The sequence below is a fragment of the Dasypus novemcinctus genome, chromosome 11 (assembly GCF_030445035.2).
Source record: "Dasypus novemcinctus isolate mDasNov1 chromosome 11, mDasNov1.1.hap2, whole genome shotgun sequence".
Classification (NCBI taxonomy): domain Eukaryota; kingdom Metazoa; phylum Chordata; class Mammalia; order Cingulata; family Dasypodidae; genus Dasypus; species Dasypus novemcinctus.
In genome coordinates, this window is record NC_080683.1 from 121649310 (window position 1) to 121665603 (window position 16294).

At 37.9% G+C, this 16294-nt stretch overlaps 1 protein-coding gene across 4 annotated transcripts in view; it reads left to right on the forward strand.

Moving 5' to 3' along the window:
• VTA1 (vesicle trafficking 1) overlaps nucleotides 1-16294 on the forward strand; it is a 75383-nt gene that overhangs the window by 11010 nt on the left and 48079 nt on the right. For all 4 annotated transcript variants that reach the window (XM_058307564.1, XM_058307563.1, XM_071218689.1 and 1 more), the window contains exons 2-4: nucleotides 14817-14911; nucleotides 15415-15542; nucleotides 16213-16288. In XM_058307564.1, the coding sequence (XP_058163547.1) occupies nucleotides 14817-14911; nucleotides 15415-15542; nucleotides 16213-16288 (299 nt within the window). The remainder of the gene's footprint in view (nucleotides 1-14816; nucleotides 14912-15414; nucleotides 15543-16212; nucleotides 16289-16294) is intronic.

Genomic DNA, 16294 nt, shown 5'->3' on the forward strand with positions numbered 1-16294 from the left:
TGCATGATATGCAGGTACCACCAGGACGTGGACAGCTGCAGCACTGCAACCTCTTTCTGTGATGTCCCTGAAGGACAGTGGTGAGGGCAGATTTTCCCAGGGGCAGACTTCAAGCAGTGCACCTGGTTGTTCATTTTGCTTGGACGGAGAAATGCCTGGACGTTCATTTGTGTACTGATTTTTTGACTACTGCTAATGGTTTGACTGGATGGTCGGGATATTGGAAGGAATGTGATTGGAAATTGGTGACAAAGCGGTATGGGGAAGAAGTATGTGGAGAGACCTTTCTGAGTGGGCAGAAGACATGAAGATATTTTTGTCTTGTGTGGATGCTCACCACAGATTGACTTCAGCAGAGGAATATTTTAGTAATCATCTGGATAGATGACCCATTCTGTGGATACCCGTTGGCCTTTTTCACCAGCCACTCCTGTCATTGTCCAGTCGGCTCGTGAACAAAGTGGCCATGGTGGTAGGAATGAATAGAAGTTATGCATTGGCTCAGCAACATGGACTTTGAGTCACCAAGGGCAACCTGGCAGCCACCACTGCTGAATGCTCAACCTGCCAGCAGCAGAGACCAACACTTAGTCCCCAGTATGGCACCATTCCCCAAGGTAATCAGCCTGCTACTGGAGATATGTTGTCTCCGAAACACAGAGAGGCCAATAGGCATTATGCCTCTTTTTTGCAGGTTGACTACGTTGGACCACTTCCATTGTAGAAGGGGCAGTGTTTTGTTCAAACTGGCTGTTTTAGTTTGCTAATGGCTGCGAATACAAAAAACCAGAAATTGGTTGGCTTTTATAATGGGAATTTATTAGGGTACAGTTCCAAGGCTGTAAAAATGTCCAAATCAGGGCAGCAGGGAAGTTCTTTCCCTGAATGTCAACTGCTAGCAATTCTAGACTCCTGCTACATGGCAAGGCACAGTGGCAGCTCTGCCAGTGTCGGCTCTCTCCTACCTCACTTTCTCTCCAAGCTCAGCTGTGAACAATCAAACACATGCTTCATCATCTAAAGGTGCTTTCTCTTGGAGCTCAGCTGTAGATGATCCTGGAGTTCTCTCTCACATGGCAGGGTAAAGTGGCAGCTCTCCTCTGTGTCTCTGCATGTTTCAACCATTTATAAGGGCTCCAACTAGAGGGCCAAAACCCCACCCTGGGTCATGCCTCACTGAAGTACTCCAGTCAAAGACCCCCAGGTGAATTCATTCCAGTCAAAGCGTCCAACATCTGCAAGAATGGATTAGCTCCAGGACCATGATCTTCTCTCTTCACAAAAGCCTCACACTGTCACACTGGAATAGGTACATTCTCTAGATATGGGTTTGCCTTCCGAACACAGTGCTTCTGCAAAACTACCATTTGTGGACTTACAGAATACCATATCCACTGTCATGTTATTCCACACAGCATTGCTGCTTATCAGGGAGCCCACTTCACAGCAAATGAATTGTGGGAATGGGGGCTTGCTTATGGAATTCACTGGTCTTACCATGTTCATCCTGAAGCAGCTGGATTGATAGAATGGTGGAATCATCTTTTGAAGCCTCAGTTACAATGATATCCTTGCAGGGCTGAGGCAGTGTTCTCCAGGAGGCTGTGTATGCGCCAAATCAGCATCCATTCTATGGTCCTCTTTCTCCCATAGCCAGATTGACATGTCCAGGAATCGGGGGTGGGGTAGGGTGGGGGGGTGGAAATGGGAGTGGCACCACTAACCATTGCCCCTAATGACCCACTGGAAAAATGTTTGCTTCCTGTCCCTGCAGTCTTAAGCTGTGCGGGTCTGCAGGTCTCATTTACAAAAGGAGGAGTGCTGCCACCAGGAAACAGAACAATTCATTTGAATTGGAGGTTAGAATTGTCACCTGATCACCATGGCCTCCTCATGCTTCGGAACCGAGAGGCAAGGAAGGGAGTTAATGTACTGGCTAGGGTGGTTGACCCTGATTATCAAGGGGAATTAAGACTGTAACTACACAGTGGATGTAAAGGAGTTGACTGCAATACAGGATATCCCCTAGGGTGAATCCTAGTACTACCATGCCCTGTGATTAAAGTCAATGGAAAACTGCAACCACTAATCTAGGCAGGACTGCTATTGGCCCAGAAACGTCAGGGAAAGAACCAGGCAAAGAACCGTGGCTAGCTGGGGTGCTTGCTGAGAGTAAAGGGAACATGGAGTGGGTAGAGGTAGAATGCAGTGATAAATACAAGTTACAACCATGTGACCGGTTAGGGAAATGAGGATTATAATAGTTATGAATATTTCTTCATTGTTTTGTTATGAGTACATTTTTATATATATACACAAAGCATATATCTTTGTTTTCTTCGCTATCTTATCCCCTAATCATATCACATCAGTTGCATTAGCTTTATGTCATAATATTTAAGCTGTAGGATATCAAGTTTAAGAATGAATATTACTCAAGAACTTACATCCTATTCTGGGGAAAGTTAATGTGTTTCTGGTTGTATGCAAGACAATTGAATATTGTTGGGTGAAAATGCAGCAGGTAATGTTTTTATTTAGATATCAAGGATGGTTTTAGGAGTTACATATGACTGCCATGTTGACAAAGCACAGCCTGTAATGGTTAAGTTCATGTGTCAGCTTGGCTTGTCCCGTTATTTGGTCAAGCAAGCCCTGGTCTGATTGTAACTGTGAGGATATTTCCTGGATTCAAATCATAAGTAAATTGATTACATGTCTGACTGATTGCATCTGTAATCAACTGAAGAGAATGCCGCAACAAAGAGAGCAGTCTAATGCGGTTCATAGAACGCTTTAAAAAAAAGTGACAGGTCTATCAGATAAAATTTAAATGTCTTCAGTATCTGCTCATAATTTGAACTCTTAATCATCTTTTGTGATTTTTAATCAAACCTCATTCTCTTCCTCTGTTCTCCACACCTTTGGCCCTATCAGTCTCTCTACCTTGAAATTGCTTTTTTACCCCCTCCCCACTCCGTTTATCCTCAGGCACTAGCCTGAATGCCACTTCTTCTAAGTGGCCTCCTCTCAAGCTCCCCGGTCTTTGGTGTATCTTCTCCTTGTCCTCATTGTACATTATATGACTTCACCTTATTGCATCTTCATCTGCCTGTCTTCTTGTCTAGACTACAAACTCTTGAAGGGATGGCCCTGCTGGGGGCTCCTTACTCACCAGCTTTGCTGCTAGAGAAGCTTATATAGCAAAGGGTACTATCCTTTTGCTTTAAACATATCCTTTGCTTAAAAATGTTTAGTTGGCCTGTGTTTTCAGGCAGCACTGGTCCCTGGAGGGAACCATGACCATACAATAAAGGGACCTAAGAGCTCACATTCATGGAGTTGTAAAAGGGTTTCCTTTGGGACAGCTGACTTAAACCTCAGGGTCATCCTGGTTCTTCTGCTAGCAAGTGATGGAACCAGGACCTCCATGCCAGGTGACAATTAGTGAGGAATGGTAGAATGAGAGATTTTGGGTAGCAAGTAGTAATCAGGGGACCAATTACAGATGGAGCAGCAGAGTGAGGCACAGTAAACCAATTAGTTAAGTCGGTGACCTGAAAGTGGGGGAAGCCGATGAAATAGTCTGTGAGATAGCCGAGCGGAGGGCGGGCATGGGGGCAGCCTTGATGCCGTTAACGACATTGCTCCGAGCTCTGTGTAACCAGACGTTATTTGGGTTCCTACTCAGAGCAGGACACTGTATAATATTTTGACTCTTGCCAGGTTTGTTGTACTAGATAATGCTGAATTTAGAGAGAGCTTTCCTTTTTAAGTTTACCGTTAGTAACAGAACATAGCGTTTTTACTTTAGCTTATTTTAAAAGTTTCCTCTAGGGGGTGATGTTGCAAAATTAATAGAGTTTCAATGAGTGTATAAATGTTCTTGAGAGTCCTCATTTATTATTTATGTCATCACAGAGAGGTTCAATGAAACAGCTGTTCAGGAAGTTAAATAGTTGTTCAGGAACTGCATAACTGGAGAAACCAGTACTCCAGACCTGCAGTATGCCAGTACTGCAGTTCTGAGATGTTACAGGACAGACATACGGGTAGAAAATTCTAACTGAGTTTAAATAAAAGTTAAGCCATATTAGACATCTTTGTTAGCTGGTGAGCTTACGTTGATATTAGCACCAATAATCATCTGCCCTTTTTTGGGGGTAGGGGTTGATCACAAAATAAAGAGATGTAGTTCTTTTCATTCTTTACTAGTTTCTGAATCCGTACCATTAACGGAAATTTGAGCCACTGGATTATGCAATAACATTCCATTCAATTGTTTCATGTTTTGTTTTTGCAAACATATGTGCAGGCGTACTGATTAATTCTGTAAAAATAGTTTAATCATTTTACTCCCTTTTTAGTTCATCATTTTTTAGAGGGGCAGGGTCCGTGGCTTCAAGTGACACTCCCTCAACGTGGGTTGTCCTTCTTTTGTCATTCATACAAGTTTAAACATCCTTAGTAAGGCATAGTTAATTTTTCTGACAATAACATTTGATTTTTCAAAGACAAACTTTCTACTCTTGAGCAGCATATGGTTATATAATAGGTTTCAATAAACATGCCAGATAAGTTCCTGCTTATGCTCAAAGTCACCATAGGGCAGTTGTGTTTATATTCCTTATGTTTCTGTCTCTTGTCAAGGAATTGTTTTTTTAAACTCAAGTACTCTTTCTTTTTGGAAGCCCTATTCCCCTTTGTTGTCAGGACTGCCTGATGTAGTTTAGGGCATTGCTGTCCTAAATGCTGTGGTGCCCCAAGTTATTGTATAAATCAAATTGAAAAAAACAAAGAAAGAGACCTCTGCTTTTCCAGCTCTGCCAGAGGGCAGTAGTGTTACAGCCCTTGAACAAGCATTGGTCTAAATGTGCATGCTCTTTATAGAAAGATTGGCATGTCCAGGAAAGAATAAGAAGGGAAGCACGTAATGGCCCACGCAGAATCATTCGGTTTTCTTTAGTGAGGGTCATTTTCTTTAATTAAAATTAAAAATTAAATAAGTATGTAATATCGTATTGTCTATTATTTTGTAACTTCTGATGTCCTTTGTTTCTTCTTTGGAAAAAAGGATTGGATCCTTAAGTTTCTTATTGAATTAAAAATCTTCATAGTCTATTATGACTGCATATTGATTAAACAACCACTGAATGAAAAGGATAAATAAAGAACTTTTTGATGCAGTAGTCCAGTTTATTACAATTTACCTAAAGGAGATAATAACACAAGTATAAAATACTCAATAGAGATACTCTTAACAGTGCTTTTTTTCCTTTATAATAGAGAAAAATTGAAAAGCTCCTAAATACCCATCAGTTTGGGTAAGTTCAAGTCCATTATGGTGAATAAATATAATAGAATACAGTATTATGTAACCGCAAAAATGATACAGAGCTACATTTATTATAGGAAAACTTGCCTAGAGTATACCATAAAAGAGGAGGATGCAAACGTTTATGCAGTTCTGTATATGTAAAATTTGCAGGTGTATGTAAAGTCTGTCGCATGCACATATAAACAGAACTGTATTCTTGGAAGCGAGGTGTAGTGACTTTGGAGCCAACCCCTGGGTTTGTGTCCCAGCTACCACTTATTGGCTATGTGACCTTGGACACATTTACTTCACTGTTGAACTTCAGTTTCTTCATTTTTTAAAAGGGGATAATCATAAGATTTACTTCATAGAATTGAATTTTTGGGTATGTTGATTTTTTTATTTTACTTTTCAAAGATCAGGGAGTGGCCCATGATAAACACTAATTTAAGGTTACATATTCATAAAGTTTATTACTATTTCTCTTCAGGGGATTTGGGGATAATTTGTGTTTTCTTTTATTTTCTTGAAGTGATTGAAGTTTTCACAATGAACATGTACATTATAAAAGATAAAGGTATTTAAAAATTCAGGATTAGGCACTGACAGTGTGGATGGATAATGTGGGGTATGTTAGGTTAGAACATAAAGTTATATACATACATATATATTTTATACCCTTGATTTCATTGACTTCACCATTCAAGTCATCTAACCAGTGTTTTTGTTATGGAAATATTTTAGATTATAAGTTCAATTTCTTTAATGGATATAGAGCTAGTCATATTCTCTATTTCTTCTTGAGGGTGTTTGATAGTTTTTATCATTCAAGGACTCTGTCCATTTCAGCCAAGTTTTCAAAGTTAGTGGCCCAGAATTGTTTGTGGTATTCCCTTTATATTAGCCATTTTAATCTGTAGATACTCTAATGATGTACCTTCTCTTCATTCTGATATTGGTGTTATATGTCTTTCTCTTTCCCTTGAATAAATCTAACTATATGTTTATCAATTTACTGATCTTTCTGAAAATCCATCTTTTGGTTTCATTGATTTTCTCTTTTTCCATGTTATTGATTTTTTGTTCTTTATTTTGCCCATCCTTTACTAATTTGGGGTTTAGTTACTCTTCTTTTTCTAACTTTTTAAGGTGAAAGATTTGATCACTAATTTTGGACCTTTTCCAATGTAAACATTTAAAGCTACAGATTTCTCTCAGCCTGAGCACTGCTTTTTTTTTGGGGGGGTGTGAATGTTCCATGTGTGCTCATCTGTTGGGTGACGTGTTATGATTATGTGACCTATATCTTTTGATTTTCTGTCTGCTTTTTCTGTCAAACACTGAGAGATAAGTGTTGAAATTTCTACTTTATGCATAATTTTGATTCTCATCAGTTCTGTCACTTACATTTTGAAACTTTGTAATTGGGTTAATAGACATTCAGGACTTCTATGCCATCTTGATAAACTGACCTCTTTAACATTATGAAGTGTCCTATTTTATCATTCTTGGTCATTTTTTCTGCCCTGATATTTACTTTGATATTAATTATGACTAATACATTATTGGGACTATTTATGATATTGCTCCTACTATTATTATTACTATTTGCATTGGGTAGCTATTTCCATCTTTAGCCTATATGTGCTTTTATATTTAAAGCAAGTCTTATAGACAGAGTATGATTGGGTTTTTTTTTTATCCAGTGTAACAGCCTCACCTTTTAATAAGCATATTTAAACCGTTTATATTTAATGGAGTTGTTATTGTGTTTACATTTAAAATGCCTTCCATCTATTGTTCAATTCTTCTTTTTTCCTTTTTGATTAATAAAGTTATTTTTAAGATTCCATTGTACCTCCACTATTGGCTTATTAGGTACTCCTCTTTATTGTATTTTTTAGTAGTTGCTGTGTATGTACAATAATTTCCCAGAGTCTCTTGTCATGTAATATACCATCTTCACATATAGTGTAAGAATTTTACTTGCATTTACTCTCTCCTTTTCTTTGGCCTTTGTTGCCATACATTGTATTTACATGTGTGCTCTAAACCCCAATACATTTTTATTATTTTTTAACATTCTGTTGTTTTAAAGAAATTTATAAAATGCTAAGATAAAAATATTTAATATTTTCCTACAAAATTACTATTTTCATCATTCTTCATTCTGTTACATAGATCCAAGTTTTAAATTTCTTAAATTTGTTATTTTTAATTAGTTGTCATTTCTTACAGTGAAGGCTTATTGCCAGTTTATTCTTTCAGATACTGTTCTAAAAGAAAAAAGTGTTTATTTTGCTATTATTTTTTAAGATAATTTTGCTTGTTTTAAAGAATTTATCTTTTTTCTTTCAGCACTTGCTTTCATAATCCCCATTCTTTTTCTCAGACTCTGATTACGTGTCTGTTAGGATACTCAATATTACTTCACATCTCTGAGACTCTTAATTTGTTTTTTCCTCCTTGCTTTATCTGAGTTGTTTGTATTGATATGTTTTCAGATTCACTTGTATTATCTTCTGTAGTGTTTAAACCACTATTAATTCTGTCCCTGAAGTTTTTCATTTTAGATACTGCATTTTTCTGCTTAGAGGTACCATTTTGATTCCTTTGTATATATTTCTTTTCTCCTCATTTTCTTCATGTCGTCCTTACTTCATAATAGTTTCTTTGTGTTTTAATATCATTGTTTGCTTCCCATTGTTTTGTCATTGTTTGCTCCTTTTGATCTGTTGACTTGCTTCCTTCTGGTTGTGGGTCACATTTTCCTGCTTCTTGTCATGTTAGTACATTTTCTACTCATTTATGGACATTGTGAATTTTATGTTCTTAAATACCTGAATGGTATGCTCTTTGAAGGTATATAATCTGCCAACTGTTGAGTTCAGTTTGATCTTTTTGTGCTTTTTTGTTTGTTTTTTAAATAGATTTGACAGCAGGTCTAGAGTAGCCTGTGCTCTAGCGACAGGTTAACCCTGTCCCTAAAAGCCTTTGCCTTTGGTTTTCTCTCCTGAGTGTCCGGGTAAGCTCCAGGACTCGGTACCCCCCACTTGGACCTTGTACGCACCCCAACCTGTGGTTTTGGGAGCCCTGCAGCTCCCAGCGCCCTAGTCATCCTCTGCTCAGCCCTGAGGAGTGCTCCCGCTCTGCACTGGAGGCGTCCCCTGTGCATGTTCCTGGGGAGCAGAGCCCCTTCCTTAGCGTGCCGCCCCCTCGACTTCCTGCTGCCTCAGCATCCCTAACTCCAGTCTGACACCGCACTCATTTCCTTGTGCCCATGCCTCAGGGTCTCCCACTGTCAGTGTCCAGTGTCTAAGAACTCATTTCCTCTATTTTGTCCATTGTTTGCACTCAGGTGGTAACTCTAGTCCAGGTTACTCCATCCTGGCCAGACATAGAGCCTCTGGTCCTTTGAAGAATCAGAGCAGGCGCCCTCTCCATGCCCGCACCTGGGCCAGGGTCCCAGGGAACATGGCTTGTTCTGCAGAGAGTAGGGGACGGGAGACGCTTGCTCTGTGTTGATGTTGACTACATTCATTTCAGCAGGAATTGAGGAATAGCTCGCTTTTCCTTAAAACTGCTGTATTATGATAGGAGCTCTAAAAATGTTTGTTTAGTAAATGGATGGTTATGTAATTACCCTTTAATAGTAGCTGTTCATTCTTTGTTTTTTTCCAAACTATGTACACAATTGATTTTGTGTATTTGGATAGTAGTAAAATATATCTGGTATATGATGGTGGTGATGATAGCACAATATTGTGAGTGTAATTAATAGCACAGGATTATATCTGTAAATGTGGTTAAAAGGGGAAATTTTAGTTCATATATAGGGTATTAGAATAAAAATTAAAAGAAAATGTATAAGACTACAACACATTGAACCATATTGTAAACAATGGACTATAGTTAATCATATGATTATAAAAATGTTCTTTCTTGGATTATAACAATATACCCCACTAATGCAAGATGATACTAATAGGGTGATATATGGGAACTCTGTATTTTCTACATTATTTTTCTGTAAAAAGTAATTAGTAAAAAATATATATATTCAGTGTAAAATCTGAATAATATAATTTAATCCCTGATTTAGAAGTCCCTCTACACAGGATAATGCTATCCAGGTAACAATTGTTTATAATAGGCTATTTATTAATAGTGTAATTGGTTCAGGTCTTTTTTTTTTTTTTTTTTTTTGGAGTAAAATAGACTTTAAAAATATTTTTTGTTAACAAAATTATTGAATTACAGAAAAAAATGCAGAAAATACAGAGCTCCCAATATACGCTCCCCTCCCCCCCAGTTTTCCTTATTATTAACACTTTGCATTAGTGAGGTGCCTCCTTACACCTGGTGGAGGCACATCCTTCCAGTTGTACTGTTGTCTCTAATCCAGTTTACATTACTGTCCACCGTTGGTGCCACACAGGCCTATGTTGTTGTTGTTTTTATTTTTATTTTAGTAACATAGATGCAACCTAAAATTTCCCTTGAATCACATTCAAGTATTTGATTCAGTGGTGTTAGGTTCACAATGCTGTGCTACCACACTACCCATTACCAAAACTTTTCTATCACCCCAAACAGAAATTCTGTAACAATTAAGCATTAACTCCCTATTCTCTACCTCACCACCACCGGCAACTTTTATTCTAGTTTCTGACTATGAATTTGCTTATTCTGATAGAGTAATCCATTCAGTTTTGTTTCTTGGAATAAAATTTGCTTTTAAACATCGGTATGTATCATGCCGATTACTATTTGAATGTCACATGTATTTAACCTACTGAAGAATCGTTCTTCAAAATTGCTTTTATGTATCTTTTTCTAGGTGCTTATTAGATTGAATTATAGTGAATTAAATATAGAAAACTCTGTATAATTGGTATGGTTTCAACTTTTTCATTTTAAAAATCTTACTGTAAATGACATTGCAAAGGATTGCATTATGACAGTTACATATATGAGTTTTATAGTACCTTTTTAAAGTTAGCTTGTGTACAAGAATTTCTGGAATTGATAATAGTATGGTAGAGCAGTTAATAGTGTTGATGTCATACAGATTTAAACTTAGTTTTCTTTTTTGTCAAAATGAACTATTTCACGTACCAGTGATCTCAGGATTAAATGGGCATTAGTAAAAATTGATATGTGGTTGCTATTTAGTTATATCCATTTCAGAAGTGATACTGGGAATCTCTAAGTAGAAGCTGTGTCTATAGTTATCACTAATAAAATTAGATGTAGCATACTGTAATCATATCACACTCTTTCTATGTATTAAATAGCTACTGTAAGGTAATAACATTCTCTTATTTTCAAAATGTATTTGCAAAAAGACCTTTCTCTTTTTCCCTCTCTCCAAGCTTAGACTTGTGGTAGCTGCATGTACATAGTTTGAAAATGCTTTGAGCCTAAGGAATCTACAAAGTGTTAAAGAATTGGAATATGATGCTGTGAAAAGCTCAGGGCTTTGCTCTGAAAAGCTCTGGGCTTTGCTCTGAAAAGCTCAGGGCTCTACTGGTTATATTTTATATTTTTTAGATAAATGATGTGCCAGTAAATTGAGGCTAAGGAGTAAAATAGTTTTTCAGAGGTTTCACGATTAGGTCCCAGTTACCCTGAATTCCAGTCTCTTTCTCTTTCCACAGTGTATCTTTGCCACTATTTAAAAATCATTAAAGAGGGTACCTCATTAAATAATATATGGACTTTTAAACTTATTTTATATAGTAAAGCATGTTAGTTTAGAATTAATATAAAGTTATTATTTATTCTACAAATGGTTATTGAGCACCTAACGTGAACTGAAGATTCACTAGTGAGGCAACAAACATTTCTGTTGATCTTACAAAGCTTACATTGTTGGCATTCCAAAATACTGAGTTATAATTATTCAACTTAAGTATTAATAATCTCTGAGGAGTTTGACATAGAAAGCTACTGACCCACCTGCGTAGTGTCTTTGACTACAGCGCTCAGCTCTACCCTTCTATTTGCCCTATTTTGGGGCGTTTATTTGTGCATATCATATTATTATTTTTCTCGTAGATAAGCAAGAATGTGTTAGAATGTTCATGTGCAGCTTTTGTGGAACTTTGAATTACACTTTCCTTTAGGATAAGTGAATGTTTGTCTCCTAAATGCCTCACATCAAATTAAAGGCGGGTAGGAAAGCATTTAATCCTTCTGCAAATACACTTCATTACTCATCATCAAATAATATTTACTTGTAAAAATAAACACATTTCCTTGATGAAATAAAGCCAATTTATTTTCTTATAGAGGATTTTAGCTACAAGTTTCTGTTTTAACAGGTATTTTTCCATCTTAGACATTAATTTTTCATCATACTGCTGCTGCTATAATGAATTGCTTGTCTTGTACTGAGTTCTATATGAAAGGGGTCCTTTATTCCATCCTTTATGGCTAAAAGGCCTTTCAGTGTACTTATTAATTTTCATAAATGGATCTAAGATCTTTTCACTTTTATTAATATTACAAGATGTATCTTGAGATACCTTTTCTGTACTAAGAATCACAAACCACAGAAGATACTCAAATACAAAAGCCAGGCCAATTTTTATCCTAAATTTTTCCAATTCTGAGATGATTGCGTTTTTTAATTAGAGACGTTACTACATAATTATGTTTTTCCAAAGACTAAGCATGCATATGGACCAAGAAAAAAAGAAGTCCATACAGCAGAGCTGGTGTAGCTCAGTGGTTGAGTGTGTGCTTCGCATGTACAAGGTCCCAGCTTCAATCTCTGGTATCTCCTAAAAAAAAAATGCATGTAGACTAGGCCAAAAACTTGTGTTATCATTACACTATTGTTACAATACATTTCAGGTATTACCCAACTGTATGTGATTAACTTTTTTTTTTTTAAGGAGGTACAATGGATTGAGCCCAGGACCTCATACATGGGAAGCAGGTGCTCAACCACTGAGCTGCATCCACTCCCTAATGAGTGTTGTTTTTTTTGTTGTTTGTTTGTTTTTGTTTTTAAGAGGTACCCGGGATCAAACCCAGGACCTTGTACATGGGAAGCAGATGCTCAACCATTTGAGCTACATCTGCTCCCTGGTGATTAACTTTTAAAGGACAAAAGTTGATATTTGTTTATATTTGTGTTGTGAGAAGGGTGGTAATGGTTGCATTATGAAATGGGAATAATTTGATTTTTGCTTCAAAGGGTAGATATATGCCCACACACAAGCATGTATACACATGCACATATATATACGCACACATACATATATATCAGTTTTTATTGCAAGTGATATAGAATTAGTTAAGAGGAACAAAGTAGAAGCTGACAATTAGATTTTTTTACCTAGAATAAATCACTTTTGCATGGTAATACAACAGTGTTGAATTAATCTTTGCCTATCTGCTTAATGGTTAAATCTGAAATGACTGCCCGAAAGCCAGGGGGACTCTAGAAATGAATGTGATTTCTTTTTTAAACGAGCTATCCCCTAGGCTGGATTGCCGTTTTTCCCTAGATTGGCCTCCTGAGCAGCTAAAGCCACCCACAGTGGGGAGGTTCACGCCGTGCTCACATGCAGGGGAGAAGCGAGGAGAAAGGCCTTGGGGGAGGGAAGCTGTGCGCCCCATTCTAGTACACGTAGCTGGTGACAGCAACACGGACAGCATTTTCTCTGTGTCTGGGTGGCTGTTATATTAAGTGATTGAAGTATGCTATAGCACAGTCATTTGGGACATGGGAAAGCAAGTATTGAACCCACTAGAGGTTGATAATTATGACATTGGTAGTGATACCCATCTTCCAGCAGCCTCTGCTGCTTGTGTCCAGGCATCGAGGAAGGGGAGGGTCAGGTGTAAGCTTGGCAAGCAAGGAGGAGGAGGGTAGCGTGTGAGCGTAGTGGGCATGGAGGAGGAGGGTAGCGGGTGAGCATGGCAGGCATGGAGGAGGAGGGTACTGTGTGAGCTTGATGGGCATGGACAAGGAGGGTAGTGTGTGAATGTACTGGGCATGGAGCAGGAGGGTAGCATGTGAGCATGGCAGGCATGGAGGAGGAGGGTAATGTGTGAAGAGGGCGGGCATGGAGGAGGAGGGTAGCTTGTCAGCGTGGTGGGCATGGAGGAGGAGACTGGCTTGTGGGTATAGCAGGCATGGAGGAGGAGGGTAGCAGATGAGTGTGCTGGACACGGAGAGGACGATAGCATATGAGCACGGTAGGATGTGCTTTTGCCAGAGGGATGCAAAACAGAATCAGGGATAGAAGGAGATAGGGCAGTAATAATCTTGGAAAGTAGACTATAGGATCAACGCTGGTTCCAGAGGACAGTTAACAGAGAGGGTGGACATGGAGGCTGGTGAGCTGCAAGCCTGCTGCAGTTAGGCACAGCTGAATGATAGGAGAGGAGAGGGTGCTTAGGGGTGGGTGTCAGGAGCTGATTGGTCAGGGGGGCAGTGTGCGGTGGTGATTTACTTATGGGCTGACCAGTATCGTTAATGTAGATACAGCTATAGGAGATGGGGGTCGATAAAAAGTGAGAATATGGTGCTGTATCAGCATTAGATTTGGTTGGTTGTCAGAGAAAACCCTAAACAAGGGGTAAGGAAAATAAGGATGGACTCCTTCACGTAAAAAAGAAAGTTTAACCTGGGCCAATATTAATAATTCTGAAAAGACCCAGCCTTGTTCTAGTTCCACCAGAATGGTTACCATTTCCAGGGTGGCCTCCTGGCACGTGAGACTTCAGGCAGCGGGGAGGAGAAAGGGGAGAGGGGCAGAAATATCTTTGCTCCTGTGAAGGAGACTTCCAGAAGGCGCTCCCTGCAGTTGCTGCAGAAGGCGCTCCCTGCAGTTGCTGGTTGCACGATATTCGGCTTAGCTGCATGGCTCGTGTGTGGGTAGGCAGCCGGCAGTCTCTCCAGCGTGCCGATTATTCATGTGAAAAAGACATCTTCAGGGTGATGGAAGGACCCTGCACTTCAGCTTCAGCTTCCAGTGTTTTTTATTAACTTTTTATAAAGGGTATGTTTATTTTCATTTGTTGACATTGACATGATTAAAGCAGTTCTTGCTATAAGCCTCACCTCAAGTTTCACCTCCTCCTTTCCTGTCACACGTCCTATATTTTATCAGTGTCACTTATGTGGTCCTTGATAAGTACCCTTGTACATAAATATGCGGGTTTTTTGAGTGACCTGACTTCCAGCTAAATTGTTAAGTCCCTTTGACGGTTTAGAACATAGTCCCTTTTTTTAAACATAATGCCCATGGGAAGGCCTTACTTGATAAAAATTTATCATCATCACACATCTTGTGTAGTCTTCACATAATATTTTTATATCTTTATATTTGTAAATAAAATTAATAGTAAATACAATTTTATTTCTAAATCTACTTAAATTTTAAATTACATGTTAGGGAAAACTTTTAGAACATTAAGTCATAGAAAAGGATGTTTGTAAGTGAAATTGTTCATCATCTTGTTTTTCTTTTCTTTGTAGGTCGTTTATATGCAATGCAAACTGGAATGAAGATTGATAGTAAAACCCCTGAATGTCGAAAATTTTTATCAAAACTAATGGATCAGTTAGAAGCTGTAAGTTAAACACTATTCATTTATTTTCTGATTAATGTTTAAGATGCCATTTTATTACATGGACCTCGGTGGGTAGGGGGAGTATTAGTTTTGCCACGGCAGCCACCAAGCGGTATCAGCACAGCCGCACAAAGCATAGACTTGTTTTTTCATTATTATTATTATTTATGTCATACCACCAGTGAAAGTCTAAGTATATATTAAAACAGGTTGAAATATTTTTGCATAAACTCCTACATCTTCTCCCACGTATTTGTAGGTAGCCTTTGAGTCGTCCCTCATACGTGGAGAATCCTTTCTACTCATACTTTAATTTATTCTTTTACTTTATAACATGTTTGAAAAAGGCAACTTACAGGTGGTAGTCTGCTGCTCAGACCTTATATCCTAGAGTCATTTTGTTATAATAGGTCAGACTGAAAAAATAAGAACTTAAGGTTATTTATGCTTAAGCAGACTCTCTGTGTGTCCAAAATCAAAAACTGTATCTAATTTTTTTTTAGCTTAAGAAACATTTGGGTGATAATGAAGCTATTACTCAGGAAATAGTTGGTTCTGCCCACTTGGAGAATTATGCTTTGAAAATGTTTTTGTATGCAGACAATGAAGATCGCGCTGGGCGGTTTCACAAGTAAGTCAAGAAAGGGGAGAAAGTTTGGTTCTCCAGTTTCTGTTAGCCACTTCCTGACTTCCCAATTAATGATTTGGATATATTTTTTGCAAAATTATTTGTAGACTTCAGAATGGATATGTGGGCTTGATGCTGCTCATGCATTAATGCAACTTAAGCGCAATAAACTTGCTCAGCACCTCTTAAAAGAAAAAAAAAAAGAATTATTTGGGGGGTGACAAGTGCAAAACCCTCTCATTTTGGAGATAATGGCTAAGAGAAGAAATACCCAGATTTTTTTTCTTGGAAAATATACTTTGTTCATTTGAAAAAATATCCCCCAAACTCAAGTTAATTCAAATGAATTGTAATTATTATAGCAGTATTTAAATACAAAGAAATACATTATGGCTTGATATGGAATCATGTGATGATCTAATTACATTTCTAAATTAAAAGCATGCAATGAAAACTTGGCTATAACATGTTTACCTAATTGTGGTTGTTACTTTCTCCAGATATCAGGTTAGAAAAGGAGTTCCATTGTGTTCTTGATATCTAATTTTATTTTTTAACATTAATTTCTGAATGCTTTTTTAAACACTGGAATCTTTTTCTTATAACTACATGACTAATTCTACATTTGATTGTTTTCCATTTAAACCAGACCAGCTCTCTTTTTCTCTTCCAGAAACATGATCAAGTCCTTCTATACTGCAAGCCTTTTAATAGATGTCATAACAGTATTTGGAGAACTCACTGATGAAGTGAGT